The following is a 25,129-nucleotide window of genomic DNA, read 5'->3' as shown; positions in this document are numbered from 1 at the left end:
TTGGATATTCTGGGGCACAAAACCGCTACTTCTGCCACTTTGGTCTCTCCTGGGGGTAAGTACGGCAGCCGCCCGAAACGACCCGCGGTTCTTGATTTTGAGGCAGGCCTTGTGCAGCCTCTGTGACAGCCGCGGGCGGCGGCCGATCAGCCCCAGCCGCATCTCCCGAGTACCTACCCCAGGCATTGGAGGGCCGCGCCCCTCCTCGCCTTCTGCGCTGTCAGCTTTCAGAGGGCGTCCTCCCGCCCCACCCGAGGCCCGCTTCTTTCGGGCTCTTGACTGTGTCTCTGCCGGGACGCGTCTTCGACTCCGCAGCCCAACTGAACGTGGAGCCGTCGCCTGTCCCTCGAGTACTTCTCAGGGGCGACCGGCAGTTTCTAGCCGCCATCGCCCTGCAGCTGCATCTGAATCCGCCCTCTCCGGGAGGTTGTTCGGGGAAAGCTGATCTGCAGGCTGGGGGAGCCTCTTGGGGGTCGGCAGGGGCGTGTGCAGGCAGAAAGGGAAAGCCGGACGCCCGAGTCGGTCGCGCAGGCTGTGGCGCCGCCATCTCGGCCGCAACACCCCACGGAGGTGGGTCCAGGCACTGCCGGGGCGACGAGGGGCAGCATTAGAGATTTTGCCCAAGGCCTTGTTTCTCCCAGGTGGTTCTCTTCCACTTATTAATTCAGCAAATGTTCGTTGAGCTCCTACTCTGGTACAGGCGCCAGGGACGGCTGAAACTAGTTTCTCAGACCTCGCACGAATTGAACGCGGTCTAGCTGTGTGTTTTATCACCGCCGGGGAGCTGCGGGGCCCAGCTGGCAGCCTCTAGGGTTAGTGGTGGTTATTGTTACTGAGGAATTTAAGTTGTGTCGAGGTTTGATCTTGTCTCATTGAAATAGGTTAGGATCAACCGTTGCGTTATAAAGAGTAGATTTCAATCAGCCAGCATCCCGGCTTCTAAAAAGATTTAAGCTTTTCATCAGAAAATTTTGAATTTTATGTTGCTCCTTGTATAAATAAAGACGCTTTGATTATTGTTTTAACGGCCACCTTACCCCATTGGAGTTGCTTTGATTAGAACACAGGGTGCTGATTGCATCTCTGCCCTTTTTTGCTTCGTAATCCTAAGTAGGAGAAAGGAAGGAATCTTCTGCTTGCATCTTTTGAGTTTGTTATTGAATAGGGAATCTAGTATTTTAAAGTATGCTTCCTCTTCCGCTATGCTCATTTCAACAAATGATTTTCATGTTGACAGTTGATCCCCCTCCCCCACCTCCCTGCCTCCACCTTGGATAATCACTGGTAATAGTTTCATGAAATTCCAACCTCAGTAGTGTCCTAGCTTATAGAAAGATTGACTCAAGTGAGCTCTCAAATTTTCAGCAGCCAATCTCTCTTGTTTCCTAGAAAAAAAACAAATTTGAACCTTTTGGAACAGTGTGCTACGTCTTCAGTAGGACAATGGGTTCAGACAAACGGTAAGTTACTACAATACATTGTCTTTGATCTCAACATTTCATCAGGGACTGAACTATTTTTTTAAAATTGTTTATCAAACAAATATTTGAGTGTCTGTTTTGTACCAGGCATTGCTGTTAGTGAATTCATGAGCCTTGCTCTTACAAGCATGCAGTTTAGTGAGAGAAGTGAAGTACTGTGTGAACTGTGCTATGTAAGAGAAGTCGAGGGTGCTATTAGAACACATAGGAAGCGTGTTTTTCCTGGAAACATCTAGGAAAACTTTCTAGAGAAAATATTCTCTAAGGTAAGTAAGAATTAGGCAAAGGAGGGAGTGGGTCACTGAGGGTTCCCAGTGTGGAAAACAGCCTATGCAGAAGCCAGGAGATACCATACAAGTCTGCCACTTTGCACAATAGCTGGCAATAGCAAGCAATCAGTGAATGCTAGTTCTTGTTATTGTCCCCTCTGTGGCAAGATGATCCAGATTTATAGAAGCTTTGGATGGACTGTGGGTTACATGAAAAATAAATGAAAAGTTACTAAAGAATTAGTGGAGAATTAAGATGAGAGCATTTGGCTGCCATGTCATATGGATTCTCCCACTTGGACTATTTGATTTACATACACGACCTTTTCAGCCACCTTCCTACTTAGTATTGAGTCTCATCCCAGTGATAGATCACATTGATGGCCCAGAGAGACTCAGATGTTCCTGTCGTGTGATGTCATTGTTTTAATGCTGTGTTAGTGGTTCCAGATAACTTACTAAATTAACATTTACCCTTTTAGGGTTTCTCATCCTCATAGTTCACATTATGAAGTAGTCCTAGACTACTTGTTTCATTGGTGTCTTTTTGTTAAATTTGTATACTCTAAATGAGGCCCTTCTAAGCCTTTTGTAGTTTTATGAACATGGTAAACAGTTTATGAAAGAACTATATCTGTAGTCAAATGGGTTTAAGCCTCTTGTTAGTAGATTTTCTTGTGAGGCCCAGTGCTATCCAGTAACCAAAAAACCAGATGTTATAGGAAATAATATTCTCTGCTGGTGTTGGTTATGTCTAACAAATGAACTTGGTTAACTGCCTGATGAAGAAAAAAAAAACTAATTTAACTTATCCAGGTTGTTGGTCCATTTCCCAGTAGTGTGATACCCTTGAGAGTAGATGAGTCAGAACACACTCTCCTTTGAAATTGGGTGAAATGCTAAAAATTGCTTTCTTCCTATTTTTGATCACTAAGATCCGAATCAGGCATAAAAGGGGTGATATGCGTAGACTACAGGCTTTGGAATACACAGGATGAACTTGGACAACCTGACCTTTTTAAAAAAAAAAATTAAACCCAAACATGTAATAGCCATATTATCAGATTTAGGATGATATCCTGAAAATTATCTTTGCCTTTGGGGATGTAGATGTTTTCCTAGTGTTCGTCTTTGTAAACTGTAGTTTTGTGATGAATTTTAAGGGATATGATAAACTATTTGGATATCTTATACATTGAGCTGTGGGGGGTTGTATTTTCAACTGTGTTTTCTAAAGGTATAAAATGTGATTTACTTCAGAGTAAATGAAAATTATTTTCCCTGGCAGAGTGAGTAGAACAGAGCGTAGTGGAAGGTACGGTTCCATCATAGACAGGGATGACCGGGATGAGCGTGAATCCAGAAGCAGGCGGAGGGACTCAGATTACAAAAGATCTAGTGATGATCGGAGGGGCGACAGATATGATGACTACCGAGACTATGACAGCCCAGAGGTGAGTGGTCAGCAACTGGTATGGAGTAGTTAGAATTATGAATTGAATGCACAAAGCCTCTAAGATTCTGGAAATGTGATAAGTATATAAAGTGTGGAACTCTACTCTTGAGTATTATATTCAAACCCTCTCTTATTCTGAAATCTGTTGAGGTGACTTTAATCCTCAAAGACAAACTGAGCTTGGGATACTAGAAATACTGGCCAGGGTTTACATACGGCTCACCATACATCAGACACTCTCTTGAGCACCTGACTTACATGAACTCAATCCCTTACAGTAGGTGTCTTCCCATTTCAAAGATGAGGCAATTGGAGCATAATAATATATCAAGCCTGTGCCTCAGCTGCTGCTTCTAAAAGTTGTAGTTTCAGTCAGCATGGGTTTTTTCTCATTTCTTTCTACATGTAAACATAGCTTTGTTTAGAAGTAATGTGCTGCCCATGTAATTTTGCAGGTTTTTTTTTTCTTCTGTGCACGTAATTTTCATATTTAACAGGTACGGAGTAGTTAGAGTTTCATTGTGTGGTAGTGTACTGTACAGTGAGTTGTTAAACCATTCTTCGTGAACGAGATGGTTATGGACCCTCCCCCTCCCGGTTTAGAAATACTACAGTGAACATCATCATGGAGTTTCCATACCCTCTCTGTTGTTCCTAAAGATAAATTCCTAGGAGTATAAACCCAGTGTTATTTTAATTGTAATTTTGTTTATTGTAAATCAGAGAGAACGTGAAAGAAGGAACAGTGACCGATCCGAAGATGGCTACCATTCAGATGGTGACTATGGCGAGCATGACTACAGACATGACATCAGTGATGAGAGGGAGAGTAAGACCATCATGCTGCGCGGCCTTCCCATCACCATCACGGAGAGCGACGTAAGGGGAAACAGCAGTTCTAACAAGCCGTCCAGTAGGCACAGCAGATTTGGGGCTTCTAGCATTTTCTCATGCTATTGGTTTTGTTTTTTGTTTTTTGTTTTAATTTATTTGACAGAGGTAGAGACAGCCAGCGAGAGAGGAAACACAAGCAGGGGGAGTGGGAGAGGAAGAAGCAGGCTCATAGCAGAGGAGCCCGATGTGGGGCTCGATCCCATAACGCCGGGATCACGCCCTGAGCCGAAGGCAGACGCTTAACCGCTGTGCCACCCAGGCGCCCCTCATGCTATTGTTTTTATCTCAAGCCGACATCTCAGCCAGTGAAGTATATTTCTGTCTTTAGGGTGGAGTTCTTTTCAGCTTGGTTCAGAGGTAAACTACCATCTATATTTAGGCTTTGAAGCTTAACATAGAGTTGAGTTTTCAGAAGTTCCTAACTACAGGGAGCAGGTCTTATTCCTTCAATAGCCCGTAGAAGGTAATCGGTGCATTTTTATTGAACTGGTTACTTACCTGGTGAGGATGTATCAGTAAAAACACTTTCTTCATGATTTGGCTACCCTTTAATTTGATGAAATGTATACTATCCATTTGAAACCTGAGAAGCCTGTCAAAAAGAAAGGCCATTCCCTGGCTCCCCACTCCTCAGACTGGCCAGCCAGGGGCTTGATTTCCGGTGGCAGTCTCTTCTCTGGCCCTCACCCGTTTTCTTCAGCCACATCCACCACCTGCCTCCCTTGTAGCCACTTTGGACATGTTTGTCACTTTACCGGTGTGCCTTTCTCTGCTTAAAGCCTCCTTTAGGTGAGGCCTTTCCTGATCTCCTAGGCAGATTGGTGTCGAAAGAAGTTTTGCAGAATGTCTCTGGGAAAAAGCGGGTTGTTGGCGGGGGGATGGCTCCTGGCTGGCTCACTCGGTAGAGCATGCAACTCTTAATTTTCGTGTTGTAAGTTCAAACCCCACTTTGGGAATAGAGATTACTTTAAAAAGAAAAAAAAAAAAAAGGAATGTCTCTGGAAGCTTCTTTAAGGGGTGTTTTTACTAGTGGAGGGTAAAGAAGGGTTCCAGGGAGATCTTAGTTGAGCTGATTCTTAAGGGCTAGAAATGTTTGGGTCTGGTGGAGAACTGGGGGAAGGGTGTGGTAGACTGGCCCTCAGGCAGTGGGATCACATAAGCAAACGTGGAAATAGAAAGATTCTGAATGTAGACAAGGCCTTTCAACCAGATTTATTTGGTTGAATTTAAAGGCTTTTGGGAGGAGAGAGGTGGGTGAGAAGGTGCTGTTGAGGCCAGGTGCTAGAATCATTGAAAACCCAGATAAGTATAAAAGAAGTTCCTTAGGGCTTTGCTTGGTAGCAAGAGTTGTACAGGTTAGAATGTTGGAGGGAAAGAATGGTAGTGGGAGGACAGGGAAGGCAGAGCAGAGCTCAGGTGGGGCAGCAGTGGGCATGTGGAGTAGGAGATGCAGGAATTCCTACAGGAGGAGTCAGTTCAGGAAAGTTTGCTAGTTAAGCAGGTTGTTCCTCGAGTAGTTGCTGGCCTGTGGCCCTAGGAGTTTGCAGAGGAGGTGCGTGGCATGGGGAAGCAGTGCCCTCGCTGGCTTTGGGGGGCCTCCCTGCTGGCAGTGAAACAAGATTTAATGCTTTTGTATTGCAGGCTTCTTCAGGGAAATGGAAGTACCTACTGTAAGAAGGCTGGTTTTCAAAGCGGAATTTCTGAGGTTCCCCAATTGTGCAGTATTCTTAGCAAATTCACTTGTTGAGGTCTTTAAAACATTTTAAAATTAGAGTAATCTCCTGAACTTCAATTTATCGTATTCATTGTTTGCCGATTTTTTAGTTTAGCCCTCCCACTGATATGTGAACTCTTAGAGTAAACTGTCTTCAGTTACTGTGTTACTATATATGTTACTGTTACCACTACTTTTATAGTAACTGTCTTTAGTTACTCTGATGACTAACTTTTCAGTTACTATGTTACTAAGCATGGACCTGAGTCACATGATGGGGTCTGGCTCAGTGTAGAACGTGTCCTACTCTGTGGAAAAAATAGACATCGTCAATTCTTTTTATTGGTGGTGGTTATGGTATGTAAAGTCACTGCAAATAGAATACGGAATAGTGAACCATCACTTCTAGGGAAAATGCAAAGGTTCCTGTTAGCCTCTGGTCACAACCATTTTCATCAACAGATCAATACATAACCCTGTTTTAGGTGCATTTTGGTTTAAAAATGCCTTGTCTCATATATATTGTTGATTCATTAACCTTGAACTCATACCAAACAACACTGTAACTCAATTCAAGCCTGAATGAAGCTTATCTAACAATACGTATTTGCTCTCTGAGGGACATCACAGCCTCCTTGTGCTTAGGAACACTAGCTAGAACTTCAGCACTCCACGTGGAGAGCCATTTTAAATAGAGAAATCACTGGGGCGCCTAGCTGGCTCAGTCAGTAGAGCATGCAACTCTTGATCTCAGGGCCTTGAGTCCAAACCCAATGTTGGATGTAGAGTTTACTTTAAAAATAATAATAATAATAGTGAAATCACTAACAAAAAGTATGAAAATGTGAAGAACTTGGCACTCAGTAGACTGTGAAAAGAACACTTGTTTACATGATAGAAGCTGAAACAAGGCAAAGCATTGCCTCTGCCTGGAACATGTGCATCAGGCGACCCAAATCTTTCTGTCCTCTGCACATGTCCGCAAATGACTTGGAAGCACCAGAAGGATTGATTGGGAGTTACAGATTTTAGTGAGTGGGCAAATTTGCAAATACAGAATCCACAAATAACGAGGAGCAATAGTATATAATTCTGTAGCTTTTGAATGTGATTATGGAAAGTTGGGGACCACTAAGAATTTATTTCACAAATTTGTCCCTGTTTTTTTTTTTCCTGGGAGTATTTCTGCCTGGCATGATTAAGAGACTAGTGTATTTCATTGCCTTTTGCAGTAAGGCTTGGTCTAACATCAACAACAAACCTACAAGGGGCGCCCGGGTGGCTCAGTCCACTAAGCATCTGCCATTGGCTCAGGTCATGATCTCAGGGTCCTGAGATCGAGCCTCCTGTGTCAGGTGCTCTGCTCAGCGGGGAGTCATCTTCTCCCTCTCACTCTCCCTGTCTCTCTCTCTCTCTCTCTCTCTCATAAATAAATAAATAACATCTTTAAAAAATAATAACCTATCAGCCCAAATTCATTCTTCTAGGCTCAATTGATGTTTATTTTGACTTACTAGGAGCCTAGGAATGTTACGAGCTTTGTTAATTTTTAGCACTAGTGTAAATGTAAGAAAATTATTTCTTAAGATGATTGTGCAAAAAATGTTTGAGAGAATTCCTTGTTTTTTGCCTATTGATTCTTGATCATATACTTGGAGGACAATGCCACATTCTCTGTCTCTTCTAAATCTCATTTTCTTTCTGGTCCTTAGAACAAAGGACAGCGAGGTGAGACTAAGAGAGGCTTGCAAGACAGCATGCCATGGGCAAGACGTTTTTTTTTTTAAGATTTATTTATTTAAAGATTTTATTTATTTGAGAGAGAGCACACATGAGCTAGGGGCTGGTGGGCAGAGGGAGAGGGAGAAGCAGACTCCCCACTGAGCAGGGAGCCCAATGCAGGACTCCATCCCAGGACCCCAAGATCATAACCTAACCAAAGGCAGATGCTTAACCAACTAAGCCACCCAGATGCCCCGAGATTTTTTTATTTTAGAGAAAGAGTTCACCCAGCAGAGAGGGGCAGAAGGAGACAGAATCCCAAGCTGACTCCCTGCCAAGTGCAGAGCCTGACACGGAGCTTGATCTCACGACTCTAAGATCATGACCTGAGCCGAAATCAAGAGTCAGATGCTGGGGCGCCTGAGTGGCTCAGTCTGCCTTCGGCTCAGGTCATGATCCCAGTGTCCTGGGATCGAGTCCCACAGCGAGCTCCCTGCTCTGCAGGGATCCTGCTTCTCCCTCTCTCTCTGCCTGCCACTCTGCCTACTTGTGCTCTCTCTCTCTCTGTCAAATAAATAAATAAAATCTTTAAAAAAAAAAAAAGTCAGAAGCGTACCAACTGGGTCACCAGGCACCCCAACAAGACTATTTATCATAACATAAATATTCGTACCTGAAAGAAATTCCCAGGTATTATACAAAGAATGCCTTCGAGACTGTTACAGTACATTCGTTTCAGTGAGAAGTGTTCTTTTTATTATTGTTGTTTTTAGAATGATTAAATTTTGGTGGTAGAAGTTAAAAACTTGGTCGATTAAGCAGCTGATGCAGTTCCTGGTCCTTGAACTTTCTTTGTGTGGAATAGTGTATGGCTGAAGCTTTAACTATAAATGTGTAAAACTCTGCAGATTCGAGAAATGATGGAGTCCTTTGAAGGCCCTCAGCCTGCGGACGTGAGGTTGATGAAAAGGAAAACAGGTGAGAGCTTGCTTAGTTCCGGCTCTTCTGGCTCTCTTCCCCATTCCCACCTCAGCCCCTAAAGACCATCCTGATTCCCCCAGTCTTCAAGCACATGAATTCAGAATGAAAGGTTTGCCATGGCTAAGGAATGTGACTCTTTGAAAACGATATTAGAGAGCACCTGAGGACCTTTTTAAAAAACTTTGTTTTTAGGGGCTTTTTTTTCCTTCGGTAAGTAGTGATTTATAAACTCCTTGTTTGACTGTTTGTAGTCGGTTGCATGGTTACTTTTTAAGCGTGGAATCAAATCGAGTGACACTTAGTTCAGGCGGCTTGGTTCCTTGCCATGGCAAAGTATCAAGAAGATCCCCAAGTCAAGTCACATTTGTAAAGCTGCTTCCCAATTGGCTTTGTCACGCAGTGTTGAAGCAGTGGGAGAGAGATTCACCTGTTATAAAGGAACTGACTAACACGAGTATCCCGTCTATATCTGAATGCTGTCTCTAGGTGTAAGCCGTGGTTTCGCCTTCGTGGAGTTTTATCACTTGCAAGATGCTACCAGCTGGATGGAAGCCAATCAGGTTGCTTCACTCACCAAGTCTAGATATTCATGAAAATGGAACAAGTCTGTACAATTTAAAAACAAAAAAACAAAAAAGGTTGAAGGAGTGGTTTGTTCCAAAGGAGTGATTTTTTTTAAAAGAAAAGCTTTGTATATATTAAAATTGATATTAGGGTAAATACAGCAGCAAGGACTGCACTGTAGAATTTGCTCTGCCTTTAAATGTGGCTGCCTGGCAGGGCTTTGTTAATCACTGAATACCTGTCTGGCGATTACCAAAACATCTTGACATTCCCTTTTCCGCTACTAATTATGTTCCAATTCATTATGTCCGTTGAGAGTAACCTTAAAATATCCAACTCTCGATTTGACAGTGAAGAGAACACAGTAGAAGTTTGCTACAGGCATTTTGAAGTTATTCCTTTATTGCTACTTGGAGACCACAAGCCTCCAGGAGGCGTAACTGCTCATGTGGGTCTTCAAGGACTATTTAAGGACCTCATGGAATTTATGAACAATAAGTCTGATGAGATTAGCCTGGGAGCTGGTGTCCTGCTGCTGTCTAATCTAGTTAAAGTGGCATTAACATTCTAATCTCCCTGAGAATGCCTTTTATATTCCGTTCAAAGCAAATCATTGATGGTTCTTTGATGTAGCATTAACTGAAGTGTTCTACAGTTTGTCAAGATAACATTCAGTACTTGGCACTTAAATAACATTTTTTGCCAGAACTCCAAAGCACAGTACTGAATGCCTTAACCAAGTGCATTCTGGGAAGTTTGCTTAACTCATTATGTTGCTTTTCTGCAGCATTTTATGCTTTATCACCCATAAATGAGTTATATTCTTTGGTAATATATTGTTGTTTATAACAGAGACTCACTAATGAGGGTATCATTTTGATTGATTTATTAGATTTTTAAGCCTCTCATTTGCTTAACCCAGAGGTGACGCCTGATCTTACAGAAGTAGAGCTTCATTCATTTCATACCGTGGATACCATCCTAGTAAATTCAGAAGGTACACACAGGCTTCATGTGAGTCTGCTTTCTTGACGTGACAGCATCTTTTGATGCCGTGGCTGTATCAGAATGGCTTGCCTGGGAGTTTAAAACTCCAAGGAAATTAAAACCCATAAGACATTTAAAAATCTCCACAATTTTAATGTATACAAAGCTGAGTTCATGTGTAATATTTCATTACAGTTCAAATTCACTCCAGAAATAAAAGGCCAATAGGATTAGGGACTCAGTGATAGTTTGGAGTCTCCCCCAGCACACACCCCTCCTACTGGGATGATCTGTTGACATATCTCCCAGCTTCATTTTTGTTTCTGTACAACAGTGAGTGGATGGCCCTTCAGCTCTTTCCTTCTTGGCCAGACATGCAGTCTTGCCTTTAGATATTGCAGAGACAACATTCACAGCATGTCCTAACTCTTCCAGGATTTGCAAGAACCAAATTGCTCAACAGTATGTATATTTAGAGGGGTTAGACTCCTTTTAAAAATCTGGATATCTAACCTCCTCCTTAAATCTGTTCTGATAGCGTCAGAACACCCCGCTCCCTCCCCTCTTTGCCCCCCCATAAAAAGCAAAAGAAAAGGTGCTCCTGTTAAATGAAGGCTCTTTGGGGGCAGGTGCTGGGTATACTCTTGGCTACACCGATCGAGCTCGGAGTTTTGACCTTTTAAAGTTGCGTCCCTTTTAGTCACATGGTTGACTTGAAGGGTAAGGTGGTGAATACATTTACGAACTCTTCCGACCCCCCTGAAGAAACTTCATTGGCCTCCTGGGTACTCGTCTTGAAGAGAGTACCATGTATTTCAGGGAAAAACACATCCGTCACCTAGGACATAACATGGTTTCAGTTGGCAGGAGGAAATCTCATTTAGCTGCTTTAGAGTCGATGGCATTCAGAATAGGCCCTCCAAAGAAAGAGTTGTAACCAGATGCCCTTTAAAACTGAGCTCCCCTCCCCTCGTCCCCCAGAGGACACATCCTAAAGCAGGAGTTTGGGGAAAGGGGAAATAGAAAAGCTTTTACTTTGCATAAGGACGGGGGACTGGGGGAAAAGTGAAGCGAAGCCCAAGGACACACCATGCTGAGGCTAAAGTAGGAGGCAACCTCAGAACTGGGAGAGTTGTGTCTTCTGTTTTTTGAAATAGACTGTCACTCTCAGGCAGCCTGGCAATGCTGAATGTTAGGACTTCTGTCTCTGCTGGAGACACGGCCTGGTGCATGTCAGCGGTTAGAGTTTGGCAGCTTTCTCAGCACTCCCTGACTCCGTTTACCTTTACTCCGCATCCCATTCTCTTACTGCCTATCTGAAGGATTGGATGGGCAGAGTATAGGTGGCGGTGGTTGGTCCTCCCCGTATGTTGTCCATTTAATTCCAGAGCACTGATTTTTCCGAAGTGTGCTCTGCCCTGGGAAAATGGACACATGTTCCTCACAATGGAAATAACTAATTACTTCTTTTTTTACAGAAAAAGTTGGTGATTCAAGGAAAGCACATTGCGATGCATTATAGCAATCCCAGACCTAAGTTTGAAGATTGGCTTTGTAACAAGGTAAGCATGTATTCTTACCAAATAGACAAAACTCTTTAGGGTTTTGTTGTTTTCTCTTTGTCTGTCTGTCTGAACAAGGAAACTAGAAAGTACATAATTACCAGCTTTTATCATAGGGGGATTTTCATGCTTTGTGACTTTCTTTGGGTCCTCCTGTGTAGGTCCTAGAGTCCCTAGAACACTAGCGATTTTATTTATTAAGATCAAGGTTCTAAGTTCAGTGTTTCAATTAGGATTTTAGGTTTGTTCCACTTTACTGTTTCTTGATTTCCAGAGGTCTCAGCTTGTGGCATAGTCTTTTAATTACATGAAATCCTTCTGACCTTGCTCAGGTTATGAAAGATCTGTTATAGTCCTTTCGGGGCACCTGGCTGGCTGAGTCAGTAGAGCATGCAACTCCTGATCTCAGGGTCATAAATTCAAGCCCCGTGTTGAGCATAGAGCTTATAAAAAATAGTAAAAACTAAAAGAAATTAAATAAAAACATTATGGTCCTGTCACCAGTGCACATTTGTTTGTTTGTTTTTTAAGATTGAGTGATCGATTGATTTGAGAGAGCACATGTGTGAGTGGTAGGTAGGAGGGCGGGGCAGAATCTCAAGCAGACTCCCCGCTGAGTGGGGAGTCTGACACAGGACTTGATCCCACAATCCCGAGATCATGACCTGAGGGGAATCCGAGAGTCGGACGCTTAACCAACGGAGCCACCCAGGTGCCCCCACCAATGCACCATTTTGAGCTTGGGTGTTGCCATTGACATTCTGAGAGTACTTGGATTCTTTGTTCTGCATGTGGCCTGTGTCCAGGAGGGGACTAGACAGTATTCCGTTTACACTGTGTTTGTGTATGGAGTGGTCTATATAGTGAGTGCTCTTCTCATACAAGAAGAACTTTACCACTGTAGGCTCTGCCGTAGGGTTTTTGGGTGAGCTGAAGCTTCCCCCAACTTGATAAAAATGTAATTCTACTTCACAGTATATCAAGATTTGTTTTTCTTGGAAGAATTCACAGTGAAACATTTTAAATTTTAGATGAATGCCCCTTTGTCTTGGTTACATGATATCACTCTCTGCTTTTTTATTTGCTTACTGGGACTTGTCCAGGAGCCTATTGCTCTAACCCACTTCATGACAAGTAAGCCTGGCCTACTGTGAGAAATAATTACAGAGAAAACTTTTTTTCTTCCAGTGCTGCCTTAACAATTTCAGGAAAAGACTAAAATGCTTCCGATGTGGAGCGGACAAGTTTGGTAAGCCCAAACTCAGCTGTTTGGAATATGCATTAAAAACCTGACTAATAAGAATATCTGCGATAGATATAGATTGTAGGGCATTTCAACAAGTAGTTCATATATGTTCCCTAAACTTTCTTACCTTATATTGGGTAGATGCTTCTGGTGATTGTGGGTGCAGAGAGTTCTTTTGTTTTCGAAAATTAAGCCCGCTCACCTTGTTTGCATTCTGCATCTGCTTTTCTTTAGTCCTGAGGTAATGTCAGTCCTCCAATTTTTTCATTCCATATTTATTACAGCCACAGATGGTTTAAAAAGAAGGGGAAAAAATGACTGCTACATTTACTTATAATTAAAACTTTGTATTTCTTTATTAAAAATGCGCTGGTTTATTTTTTGTCTTCAGTTACTGAGTCTCCCTATCTCTTTCCCTTGTAGACTCTGAACAGGAAGTGCCCCCTGGAACCACAGAATCTGTTCAGTCTGTGGATTACTACTGTGATAGTAAGTCCCACGGTGCTCTTTTGGCCTTTGTGATGGAAGCTGACCTCAGTTGGAAGTTTTTATTCCCTTACCCTTTTTTAATGAACAGCGATAGCTTCAGTTTGTCCCATAAAAGATTGGTTTTTAGAGTCTTCTCCATGTCAAAGTGCAGCATATACTAGGAATCTCACCAGATTGATTTATGTGTTCGTCCTTGAGCCTGCCTTGGAAAGCATTGGTGGTGGGAATGCACATACATGTCATTTGTCTCTTTCACCCCCAGCAATCATACTTCGAAACATAGCCCCGCACACTGTGGTGGACTCTATCATGACAGCGCTGTCTCCCTACGCGTCTTTAGCTGTCAATAACATTCGCCTCATAAAAGACAAACAGACCCAGCAGAACAGAGGCTTCGCGTTTGTGCAGCTGTCTTCTGCAATGGTGAGGTGCTCACTGAATCTTTCCTTTGAAAAGAAACTGGCCTTTAAGAGGCAAATGTGGTTCATATAATTGTAATACCATGTGTAAGGCTCCTGGAGCCCAAAGTTCAAGGCTACATATGATAAGTGGTAAAAATAATGCGGATACCTCTAGATGATTGGCAGAAGTAAAGTTTGAGCCACAGCGTAATTTTTTCCTTCTTGCTTTGTTTTAGATCAGCTTAGCATTTACTCCTTTAATAATATGGGATATCTTCGTGAGCTGGCAGAAAGAGGGCTATTTTTTTTTATTTCTTCAAGGTTTCATAAGCACAAACCATAATGAATTACTGTGGGGGGGGTTGTGTGTTGGGTTTTTTTTGTTGTTGTTGTTGTTTTAATAGAAAACTGTACTCCTTTGAATGGAGGAGGTGGTAGGGAGAGAGTTTTAATTACATGACAAGATGGTCTTTCTTGACATTCTTCTTCAGGATGCCTCTCAGCTGCTTCAGATATTACAGAGTCTCCATCCACCTTTGAAAATTGACGGCAAAACTATTGGGGTTGATTTTGCAAAAAGTGCCAGAAAGTGAGTGGCTTTATTGTCCTTATTTCAAACTGCTGTACTTGCACATTTGCCCAGGAATGCTTTGCTGACTGTACCTTAAGCCCATGGTCTCGACACTGAGACACGATCCTCCATGGTTGCCAAGGTCGGCGGGGAGACCGTTGTCTTCCTTCTCTTACACAGCGTATTCCCTCCTGTCCTGAAAAAACAGTTGCCAGAAAACTTCAGAGCAGGACAGAGGCACACATAGCAGATGGGTTGAGAATATGTGCTATGCAAACAGCTTCAGGATAGTGCAAACCCATCTGGAAATAATCCTTTCCAGAACAGCATGCAAATAGCTTCCTTCGTATAGAGTGAGCTTCAGTCTAGAGATGTCTGTTTCCTGTTCCTGGTGTCATTTCTCATCCAACAGACACCTCTGTAAATGTCAGGATACGGAGTGAAACGGTACTACAGAGACATTTGCACACTGAGGAATTGGCCCGTGGAGACCCCTTCCTGCTCTGAACTGAGGCCTTGCTAGCATTTGAGAGCTCCCAGCGAAGGCTTAGAGTGAATTTCTCTTCCTTGGCAGAGTGGGGGTACAGATTGGGAGCTTATTGAGATAGAGCCACATGATTGGATTTTTGTGATTTCAGAGACTTGGTCCTGCCAGATGGTAACCGGGTCAGCGCCTTTTCTGTAGCTAGTACAGCCATTGCTGCCGCACAGTGGTCATCCACCCAGGTAAGGTGGAGGATGGTTTCTTTTTTCAAAGTAGTGTGGTGGTTCCCAAAGTCACAGAAGTCATCTTTCCTCTGGTGTCTTAGGAGCTCTCCAAGGGCAGCTTTAGGGAGTACTTCTGGCTTCTTTCCTTGATGTTCAGTAACCTCACCTGTGTGTCCTCTTCTTTTGGCATTTTGTAGTCCCAGAGCGGCGAAGGAGGCAGTGTTGACTACAGTTACCTGCAGCCAGGCCAGGATGGCTATGCCCAGTATGCCCAGGTAGGTGGATTTAACAGCATCCAACTTCTGCTCTCCAGAGCGTGTCTGAGAATAGCAGCTTTAACAGTGGACTTTTCTTCAGTACTCACAGGATTACCAACAGTTTTATCAGCAACAAGCTGGAGGATTGGAATCTGATGCATCATCTGCATCAGGTAGTAAACTTCATCTCTGTTTTAGCTTTTGTTTAAGCAGCTATGGTTAAGGAGGTAGGACGTGTCCATTTCCCTGCAGGGCGGGGGCAGAGGGTGCACATTTGGGGTTGTCACCGTGTGCCGAAGGTTCTGGGCAAGATCAGAGTGGATGACAGCCTCTTAGAGACCGTGTTGTGATAAGTGTTCATTCTTAGAATTCAACTTTGTGTCTCCCCTGGCTGTGTTATTTGGAATCGTGGGTGCCCACATAGGTTCATGTGAGCAGAGGGTGTGGCCCTAGAGTCTGGAGCCCAGACATCCATCAAAAGGGTCATTGTAAGAAGCCTTTCCTTTCATTTTTGTTCTAGAAGTATAAAAGCCTTATAGTTAAATCTTTTCTCAACCCCAGAGCAGTTATGGATTCTTCTCTTCCTTTTCTTACCATCATGCAGAATATTTAACTTGGTGTGTAGCATTCTAGTAGGATTATAAAAATGATAACGTTCCAGGTTCCAGGATGTTTAGTGGAATCAGGTTATTAAGAACTGACCCATACATGGGGCGCCTGGGTGGCGCAGTCAGTTAAGTGACTGACTCTTGATTTTGGCTCAGGTTATGATCTCAGTCTCATGAGATCGAGCCCTGCTTCGGGTTCCGCGCTCAGCACAGAGTCTGCTTGAAACTCTCTCCCTCCGCCCCTCCCCACCGCGCTCTCCCTCTAAAAGTAAATAAATCTTTAAAAAATAAAGAACTGACATATACAAAGATAGAAGGCTAGTTTGGGCATTACAGATAAAGATGTCTGGCTTGGAGTTCAGTGCCTTGGCCCTTGCTAACCTTACCCTGTGTTTATCATCAGGCACGGCAGTGACCACCACCTCGGCGGCTGTGGTGTCCCAGAGTCCCCAGCTGTATAACCAGACCTCCAATCCTCCCAGCTCTCCGGTAATCCTGTCGTCCTAAATACAGAACTGGTGACTGTGTGGGAAACTTTGTTTTGCTGTCCAAGTATTATCCTTTCCTGCTGTGTGAGCCAGGATTGAATAATACACAGACATTCCAACCTTACTTCTCTCTGTCTGGTACTATTAGATAATAAAATAATTGGGGGTATGTATTTAAAACATAAGATTCCAAACAGGATGTATGCTTTCTGCATGCTCCGACTTGACCTTTAGGAAGAAAGTTGTCAGCATGTGTTTTGTTCAAGGAGTGCCTTAGATCATCGCTACAGTGTGTCTGTCAGGGGAGCCCTTCCACCTGGATGATTGCAGTGATTTAGTTCTCTTAAGAGGCTTTACAGTTGAAATTATATTGAAGCTGCTGTTCTTTCCAGACTGAGGAAGCACAGCCTAGCACTAGCACAAGTACACAGGCCCCAGCGGCTTCCCCCACTGGTGTAGTTCCTGGTACCAAATATGGTAAGCCAAACCTCATGGGGCTGTTGACAGTTGGAAGGTCCTAGTTGTTGTCTATGTCTAGTAAGAGTTCCTCTCCCTTTGTGGGTGTCAGAGGGACACTTGGGGATATGAGAGAAGACAACCATTCAGGCCTGCCGTATCTCAGTGGCCTAGAGGCTGAAGGAAAGCTCATTTCGTACCTGGAATGACTGTGTGCTGGTTTTGTTTTTGCAGCAGTGCCTGACACATCCACTTACCAGTATGACGAATCTTCGGGCTATTACTATGATCCGACAACGGGGCTGTACTATGACCCCAACTCGCAGGTAAATGCACAGTGTTCCTCCCCAGTTTCAGTAGAAATACCTTCGTTTCACTTAGTCCATTTATGAGGCATGACATGAAGTATCTCCAGCAAAGGAGCGAGTGCCCCGGATGAGTTTTAAGTTCTTCAGAACCATCCAGATATAATTTCTATTTTAGGATTTTAATTTTTTAACTTAGAGGTTAAAAGTGTTTTGAGGTACAATGTACATATAGAAAAGTACACAAAGCTGAAGGGTACATTTCTTTGAAAGTTTACACGTATGCACCTTCATATGTCTATCAGCACTGAGATGAGAGAACATTCCTGGCACACTTAAAGTTCCTTCATGCCCCTTGCTGGTCAGTACCTACCCTCTTCAGTAACCTCTAGTCTGACTTCTAATACCATGGATTATTTTGTCAAGTTAAAATTTATAGGTGGCTTTTAGTTTTTATGTAAAGACCTAGATAGAAGTTTGAAAATGTGGTTTCTCTTCCTGTGTATTTTAATTGAGATAAAATTCACTGTTTGCTTGTTTCTTTGTTTGTTTTTAGGTTTTTGTGGTTTTGTTTTGTTTTGTTTTGTTTTGGGGGAGGTTTTGGGGGGGGGCGGTTAAGTAGGCCCATGCCCAATGTGGAGCCCAACACAGGGCTTGAACCCATGAGCCTGAGATCAAGACCTGAGCTGAGATCAAGAGTCAGATGCCTAACCAACTAAGCCACCCAGGCGCCCCCTTAAGATTTTTTTTTTCTAAGATGTATTTATTTCAGGGATGCCTGGGTGGCTCTGTCAGTTGAGTGTCTGCCTTCGGCTTGGGTCGTGATCCCAGGGTCCTGGGATCAAGCCCCACATCGGGCTCCCACCTGCTTCTCCCTCTGCCCTCCATCCCCCGCTTGTGCTCTCTCGCTCGCTATCTCAAATAAATAAAATCTTTTTTAAAAAATTTATTTCAGTGAGAGAGTGCGCGCCCGAGTACACACATGCACGGGGGGGAGGGGCAAAGGGAGAGGGGAAAGAAACCCAAGATCAAACCTGAGCCGAAACCAAGAGTTGGACGCTTAACTGACTGTGCCACCCAGGCACCCCTAGATTTTATTTTTTTAAGTAATTTCTACACCCAACCTAGGGCTTGAGCTTAAAACCCTGAAATCAAGATCATGCTCTACCAACTCAACCAGCCAGGCACCCCTTGCTATTTATTTATTTGTTTGAAATCTAAAACATTTTTCATCACCCCAAAAAGAAACCCTGTACCCATTAGCAGTCACTCCTTAGTCCTTTCTTGCCCCGGCAACCATTATTTGCTTTCTGTCTCTGTAAATTTGCCTCTTCTAAGCATTTCATGTAAATGGCGTCAGATAACATGTGACCTCTTGTGTCCAGCCTCTTTAACGTAGCATCCTGATGTATTCTTGAGGGTAGAAGTTAGCAGATCTCCGGGGTGATGTTTTATTTTGGGTAGTCGTATATTATTTTAAAGAGGAAAGGCAGTTTTAACACTCCATAAATAAACAATTACTTATGACCAGGAGCTGTATATATAGAATAGTAAAATAAGTGCTTTTAACAGGAACTTGGCATTGAGAGCTTGTGGTTTCTGAGAGTGAGGTGTGAAGCAGTGAGGGGCCCCTCTGAGCTAGCTGAGCCTCGCGTGGTTCTACTTCTCGTTTGTGAAGTCTCACCCTTACCCAGGCAGTTCTTAGTGGCCACAGCAGTTGTGACTCCTGTGTCTGACCCATGCCACCTTCCCCAGAAGAGACGTAACAGACCGTCTCTCCTGGGTCCCTGCTGAGCAGGTAGAGTGAGTGACGAGGGAATACAGAAGAGGAGAGAGAGGTGCTGTCTACCACTGCTGTGCTTCCTGCGTACGTCAGGTCCGGTTCCTTCACTTACCACCTCGCAGGTTCCCAAGCTGGCTCTTCACGGCCCTGTGCTTTGTTGTCTGGGTGTCCAAGGGGTTCCGGATGGTCGAACCCAGTGATGAGCTATTGACTGGTTGTCATGGAGGATGTGTGATTAAAAGCTCCTCCTGAACACGGGGCACCTGGCTGGCCCAGTCGGTGGAGCATGGACTCTTGATCTCAAGGTTGTGAGTTCAAGCCCCACACTGGGTGTAGAGATTATTAAAAATAATAATAAAATAAATAAAAATCTTAAAAAAAAAATGAACCACCTGTTCTGCCACCTGGTTTGTATAAATGGCCTTTCTGTGGAGAGGAGTCGGACACACGGCTCTTTGGGTGCCCTCCAGGCCCAGGGATTAGATTAATGGAACTACACTCTTGGGGCGCCTGGGTAGCGCAGTCGTTAAAGCGTCTGCCTTCAGATCAGGGCGTGATCCTGGCGTACCGGGATCGAGTCCCACATCGGGCTCCTCTGCTGTGAGCCTGCTTCTTCCTCTCCCACTCCCCCTGCTGTGTTCCCTCTCTCTCTGGCTGTCTCTCTGTCACATAAATAGATAAAATCTTAAAAAAAAAAAAAAAAAAAGATTAATGGAACTACACTCTTTAGAAACCATATTCTACTTTTGTCCACGAAGTTTCACACTCTTCACTGGCTGGTTCTGCATCCTTTCCACACCAGCACGCGCAGCAGCTTCTCTCTGGGCAGGAAGTACGACTGTTGTGCAACATGTGTTGTGTTTGTGTTTAGTTTTTTTTGACAAAATAATCTTGACATACCTTTTTAACAGGATACTCCTTTAATGGTTTGACAAAGCAGGTCTGCATTAACTGTGTTTTGTTTCTAGTACTACTACAATTCCTTGACCCAGCAGTACCTCTACTGGGATGGAGAGAAGGAGACGTACGTGCCAGCCGCGGAGTCCAGCTCCCACCAGCAGACGGGCCTACCTCCTGCAAAAGAGGGGAAGGAGAAGAAGGAGAAACCCAAGAGCAAAACAGCCCAGCAGGTGAGACCATGGCACTGTGACCCAGCCAGGAGACTCCGTTCTCTCTGGGGGTTGAGGCTTTTTTTTTTTTTTTTTTTTTGGTTTTTTTGTTGTTGTTGTTGTTTTGGGTTTTTTTTGGGTTTTTTTTGTTGTTGTTTCTTTTTTGAGTTGTGGCATCTGTGTCAGTTTTATTTGGATTTTTTTAAAAGACTGGGCCACACATCTTATTTACATTAAGTTCGCAGAGCATTTTTTAATTTTTTAATGTTCCTCGGTTGCCTGTATACATACGTAGAGGGAAGACTATCCTAGAAGATTCACAGGCTTCCGAGCAGTACTCGTTAGTGACTTCGGTCGTGTGCAGTAGCATCTCAGGAGGATATCTGTAGGTAGAAGGAAGGGCCGAGGGGATTTTGTTGCAGAGCCTGTGACTGAGGTGAGACCCTGCTCACTGTGGCACAGGGGACTGCTCTCTCAAGTCATGTATCGAAATGGTTTTTTCATGGTGGTTGTTCGTCATTAGATCGCCAAAGACATGGAACGCTGGGCTAAGAGTCTGAACAAGCAGAAAGAAAATTTTAAGAACAGCTTTCAACCTGTTAATTCCCTGAGGGAAGAAGACAGGAGAGAGTCCGCTGCAGCAGACGCCGGCTTTGCTCTCTTTGAGAAAAAGGTAACAGTAGCAGGAATNNNCGCACTTCGCGATGGGAACTTAAGTAAAACTTGAGGCTTACAATTTGTTCTCTGTGTCCCAGGGAGCCCTAGCCGAAAGGCAGCAGCTCATCCCAGAACTGGTGCGGAATGGAGACGAGGAGAATCCTCTCAAGGTAAGGCAGGCCCGCCAGTGTCTTAGCCCGCGTGTGCTCTGTGCCTCAGCGGGAATCTCCGCTTCACCTTGGCTGTGGTTCCTCCTGAAAACTGGATGTGGTCACTGTCAGTGGGTATTTAGAGCAGCTCCTGCACATAGAATCCATGTCCAGGGCTGTGTTTTCTGGGTGGGAGCTGGTGAGCTGGAGCAGTGAATGAAACCGGAATTCCTAAGCTCAGTTGAGTTTTATTGCATAAAATGCAAATAGAGCGTTTTGACAGTCTAGAAAGAGAAAATTGAGACAATGAAACATGTTTTAGTTGATAGGTACTGGTCTGGGTGGGCCATTACTCTGATCTGTTCTTTTTGGGTTTTTCATTCGTGGTGAGCAGTTTGAAAACATCCAGGAGCTTTCCCGGGCCCCAGGAGGCTGGCAGGCCCTGCGCCTGCCGACCTGATTGTTGCACACTGGTGAATGAGATGTAGCCCACTGTCGGAGTGTGGCCCGGGGCAGTGGGGGTCCTCACACGCCTGGAATGACACGTGACTTTTCCAGATACGTAGTCACGACTCCTTCCTCCTGCATGTGTCCATGACCCACCCTCTTGTCCCCAGAGGGGTCTGGTTGCTGCCTACAGTGGTGACAGTGACAATGAAGAGGAGCTGGTGGAGAGACTTGAGAGTGAGGAAGAGAAACTGGCCGATTGGAAGAAGATGGCCTGTCTGCTCTGCCGGCGCCAGTTCCCCAACAGAGATGCCCTGGTCAGGCACCAGCAGCTCTCAGACCTTCACAAGGTGGCCGTGCTTCCCTGAGCTGATCTGAGGCAGGGAGGGGAGGCAGCGAGGCGACATGGGTGCCCTGACTGTGGTACAGGTTCAGCAGATCCCCACATGGAGTGATCACCTCTTAGATATCACTGAAATAAGCTGTTCTTACTATGGTCTGTTCCAGATCAAAGTGGCGAGGAGCATGGAGGCTCCATAGACACTAGGCTCTGGTTTTCGTGCCGTGGTGGATTTATCGAATTGAACTTTGACTCTTTGAATAAATAGATGTTGATAGAAATAGACATTTCAAATCAGGATGCTCTGAATTCTTACTTACTATGTCTATCAAATCTCTTGCACAGCAAAACATGGATATCTACCGACGATCCCGGCTGAGTGAGCAGGAGCTGGAAGCTTTGGAGCTGAGGGAGAGAGAGGTGAATGAGGGTCACTGTGCCACCGGTAGGAGTGTCTTGTACCTGCCTTTAGCTTTTATTTGTAGCACTTGGTTCCAGGTCCCACGGGCAAGGTAGGATTTGTCACATACTTGTCACCCAGCCGTTGTGGCTCATGTAGCCTGGCCCCGGGGGCTCTGCGTGGGTGTCCATAAGGACGCACAGAAGCACGTCCTGAAGACTGCTCACAGGTCCTAGAGGCCGAGTACTTGCTGGTGAGGCACGCTGCACCTTAGTAAGGAGAACGTGGTCTCGTCTGGCCTGCGATAAGGGAGGCTTCACATTAGGCCCAGGAGACATCAGGGCATAAGACCACTGCAGGTGATACGGAAGGAAGCCGTAGGCAGGGCAGGGTTTGGGGTGAAGGCAGCAAAAGTGAGGCCAGTAATGAATATAGGCATTTGATAGTTCAGGAGGCAGTTTGAGGGCCAGCCAGGTTTAAAATACAAGTAGAGGCCCATGGGTTAGAAAGAGCTCGTGGGCAGAGCTACTGAAATTTCTCATCCCACGATAATTTTGTAGTTTGGGCTGTCTGTAGTTAGGGCTTCTGCTTTCCTATTCTTTTCCACTGTTTATGGTGCCAGCTCCCCAGGGACTGATGAGCAGGTCTCTGAAAGCCTCCTTGGTGCCGCCTGTCCCTGGAGATGGGCCCGCCTGTCCCTGGAGATGGGCCCATCCCCAGCGGTGAGAGGAACGGCAGCGCTGCCCTCCTCACCCTCCAGGCTGCAGCGACAGCCCAGCAGGCCTGTCGAAGTGCTTGACAAGCGAGGGCTAATTAAATAAAACAGCTCGATGCAGGTGTAGCTCCGGCCCAGGTTCCGCACAGTCGACTGAGTGCGGTGCGGGAAATAAGGCAGCTTGCGATTTCAGACCACTCTGGGAGGCCAGACTCCAGATGAGGGAAGCCCTGGAGGGTGGTAGTCGTGAAGTCCGAGTGCGTTAGGCTGTGGCAGATTCAAGCCTGAATGCGTCTGGCTTCGTTTGTTCTCCCACATAGATGAAATACCGAGATCGAGCCGCAGAAAGACGGGAGAAGTACGGCATTCCAGAACCGCCGGAGCCCAAGCGCAAGAAGCAGTTTGATGCGGGCACTGTGTACGTGTTGCGCGCCCTTCCCGCTTCGTTCGGAGGGGCTCTGGCCGCTTTAAGTAACTGTGTGTTTGCCACTGGCAGGAATTACGAGCAGCCCACCAAAGATGGCATTGACCACAGTAACATTGGCAACAAGATGCTGCAGGCCATGGGTTGGCGGGAAGGCTCGGGTTTGGGAAGAAAGTGTCAAGGCATCACAGCCCCCATCGAGGTAAGCGTGAGATTGGGCTTCGGTGGCTAATTCTAGTGAGGAGTTGAGACGGAAGCAGCCAGGCAGCCAGGGGCCCAGGGCGGCTTTCCCTCTCCACAGAGGGCAGTCTCCTCCGGGCAGCGCCACCACCCGGTGGGAGTCTTGCGCCCTGCAGCCTCCCCTCAGGTCACCCCGTCTTCAAGACATCAGTTGGGAGGGATGGGGGTTCTAGCCTACTTGATTTTTTGGGTCGTTTGGTCTCTTTGGGCAGAAGCTGTCTTCTGAGAACTGTGTGTGTCTGTGTCCTTCGTTAGAACAGTCTCTTACTTAACACCTCAGATGCACGTAGCTTCGATTGGGTTTTTCAAAGGTGTACTGTGCTTTAATTTCTTTCTAAGTGATCTTGGTTATGTCTGAAATAAATTGTGACTGAGTCGGATTTTCATCCATGGTAAGAAATCCTGTAGTCGGTCAGAGCTCAGATTGAGATACGGTCTCAGGCTCAGCGGTCCTCACCCACTGGCCTTCCAGAGCAGAGTGCCACCAGTGAGTGCTCCCTCTCTGACCTGGCAGCACAGCTTCGGTCAGACTGTTAGAGACAGAACGTGTTTGTCTTGTGCAGGCGAGTTCTGCTGACATCGGGCTGTCGTGCTGTGATCTGTGCCCATAATTACCAGGCCTTCCTCGGCCTCAGTGGAGTGCTTTGGGGCCCTGACGAGGCACAGAAGCTTGCTGAGCAGGCGCTGGGGGGCAGGGTGGGGGATGTGTCTCTATCTGCCTGTCTTCCTCAGCCCATTTTCTTCCTTCAGGCCTTACACCTACTCCAGGTCTCCCAAGCTTCCTCCCTCCTGTCCCCGGTGGGTGGTCCTGTTTGGTTGGGAGTCGCCTGGACGAGCAGGAGTTGGAGCGGTCCACACTCTACCTGCCAGCTGCTGACAGACATTTTGTTCCCCTAGGCTCAAGTCCGGCTAAAAGGAGCTGGCCTGGGAGCCAAAGGCAGTGCATACGGACTGTCTGGTGCAGATTCCTACAAAGATGCTGTCCGGAAGGCCATGTTCGCTCGGTTCACTGAGATGGAGTGAGGCTCGGAGAAAGAGGGAGGGAGGGAAAGATGACGAGGAGCTCCTCGGAGCACAAGGAGTGGTCCATCTCCTGAATTCACTCTTAGCACCTGTCTCTTTAAGGGCATGCCTTGTGCTGTTAATAGTTTTTAGGGCGAACCACTCCATTCTACAAGGTTCTCCCACTTACAGGAGTTCTCCTTATATGGGCTGTCTGGCGAATGGCCTTCCTTCCTGCCAGAGGGCCTGTGAGCTGGCCAAGGGGACAGTGGGTCTTTTATACTTCAGTGTACATAGTGTAATGTAGTGTGTTTTACGTGTGTAGCCCATGTCATGGTCTGTCAGCCCCTCACACTCCTAGGGGGTGTTGAGATGCCCTGGGTGGTATGTGACACCAAAGCCGCCTCTGTCATTTGTTGTGCTGTCTTTTCTTGGCAAAAGCCTTGTGTATATTTGTATATTACACATTTGTACAGAATTTTGGAAGATTTTCAGTCTAGTTGCCAAATCTGGCTCCTTTACAAAAGAAATACCTTGAAAAATGAGTGTCTGTGTCTCTTTATTCTTGGGTGACCAGGTGTGCAGAGCGTGTCTGAGGTAGTCAAGCCTGGTGGTGAGATAAGTGTGTTAAAAGTTATTTATAAATAGTCTTTTAGGCTGTTTTCCTTACCCCAGTCATGTTCAGATTCTTAAGTTCAGGAATG

At 45.3% G+C, this 25,129-nt stretch overlaps 1 protein-coding gene across 4 annotated transcripts in view; it reads left to right on the top strand.

Moving 5' to 3' along the window:
* The window catches only part of RBM5 (RNA binding motif protein 5), a 25,994-nt gene extending 1,024 nt beyond the window's left edge, over positions 1 to 24,970 (top strand). The window contains exons 1-25 of one of the 4 annotated variants that reach the window (XM_040628786.1): positions 7 to 55; positions 1,390 to 1,460; positions 3,039 to 3,204; positions 3,930 to 4,085; positions 8,445 to 8,514; positions 9,004 to 9,077; positions 11,547 to 11,630; positions 12,819 to 12,879; positions 13,300 to 13,365; positions 13,628 to 13,788; positions 14,258 to 14,355; positions 14,976 to 15,063; positions 15,243 to 15,320; positions 15,403 to 15,475; positions 16,314 to 16,399; positions 16,791 to 16,875; positions 17,089 to 17,180; positions 19,911 to 20,072; positions 20,575 to 20,724; positions 20,807 to 20,878; positions 21,475 to 21,654; positions 21,990 to 22,064; positions 23,080 to 23,177; positions 23,256 to 23,385; positions 24,321 to 24,970. In XM_040628786.1, coding sequence (XP_040484720.1) covers positions 1,444 to 1,460; positions 3,039 to 3,204; positions 3,930 to 4,085; positions 8,445 to 8,514; positions 9,004 to 9,077; positions 11,547 to 11,630; positions 12,819 to 12,879; positions 13,300 to 13,365; positions 13,628 to 13,788; positions 14,258 to 14,355; positions 14,976 to 15,063; positions 15,243 to 15,320; positions 15,403 to 15,475; positions 16,314 to 16,399; positions 16,791 to 16,875; positions 17,089 to 17,180; positions 19,911 to 20,072; positions 20,575 to 20,724; positions 20,807 to 20,878; positions 21,475 to 21,654; positions 21,990 to 22,064; positions 23,080 to 23,177; positions 23,256 to 23,385; positions 24,321 to 24,446 — 2,448 coding nt within the window. In that variant the 5' untranslated portion in view covers positions 7 to 55; positions 1,390 to 1,443 and the 3' untranslated portion in view covers positions 24,447 to 24,970. Of the gene's footprint in view, positions 56 to 1,389; positions 1,461 to 3,038; positions 3,205 to 3,929; positions 4,086 to 8,444; positions 8,515 to 9,003; positions 9,078 to 11,546; positions 11,631 to 12,818; positions 12,880 to 13,299; positions 13,366 to 13,627; positions 13,789 to 14,257; positions 14,356 to 14,975; positions 15,064 to 15,242; positions 15,321 to 15,402; positions 15,476 to 16,313; positions 16,400 to 16,790; positions 16,876 to 17,088; positions 17,181 to 19,910; positions 20,073 to 20,574; positions 20,725 to 20,806; positions 20,879 to 21,474; positions 21,655 to 21,989; positions 22,065 to 23,079; positions 23,178 to 23,255; positions 23,386 to 24,320 lie in introns of all 4 variants that reach the window. The other 3 variants (XM_040628785.1, XM_040628788.1, XM_040628787.1) reach the window with 3 other exon arrangements.
* Positions 24,971 to 25,129: the final 159 nt, after the last annotated feature.

Source organism: Ursus maritimus, unplaced genomic scaffold (genome assembly GCF_017311325.1).
Source record: "Ursus maritimus isolate PB19 unplaced genomic scaffold, ASM1731132v1 scaffold_14, whole genome shotgun sequence".
In the NCBI taxonomy this organism is placed as follows: Eukaryota; Metazoa; Chordata; class Mammalia; order Carnivora; family Ursidae; genus Ursus; species Ursus maritimus.
Note: the sequence above shows the minus strand (reverse complement) of the source record. Positions and strands in the feature narration are given on the sequence as shown.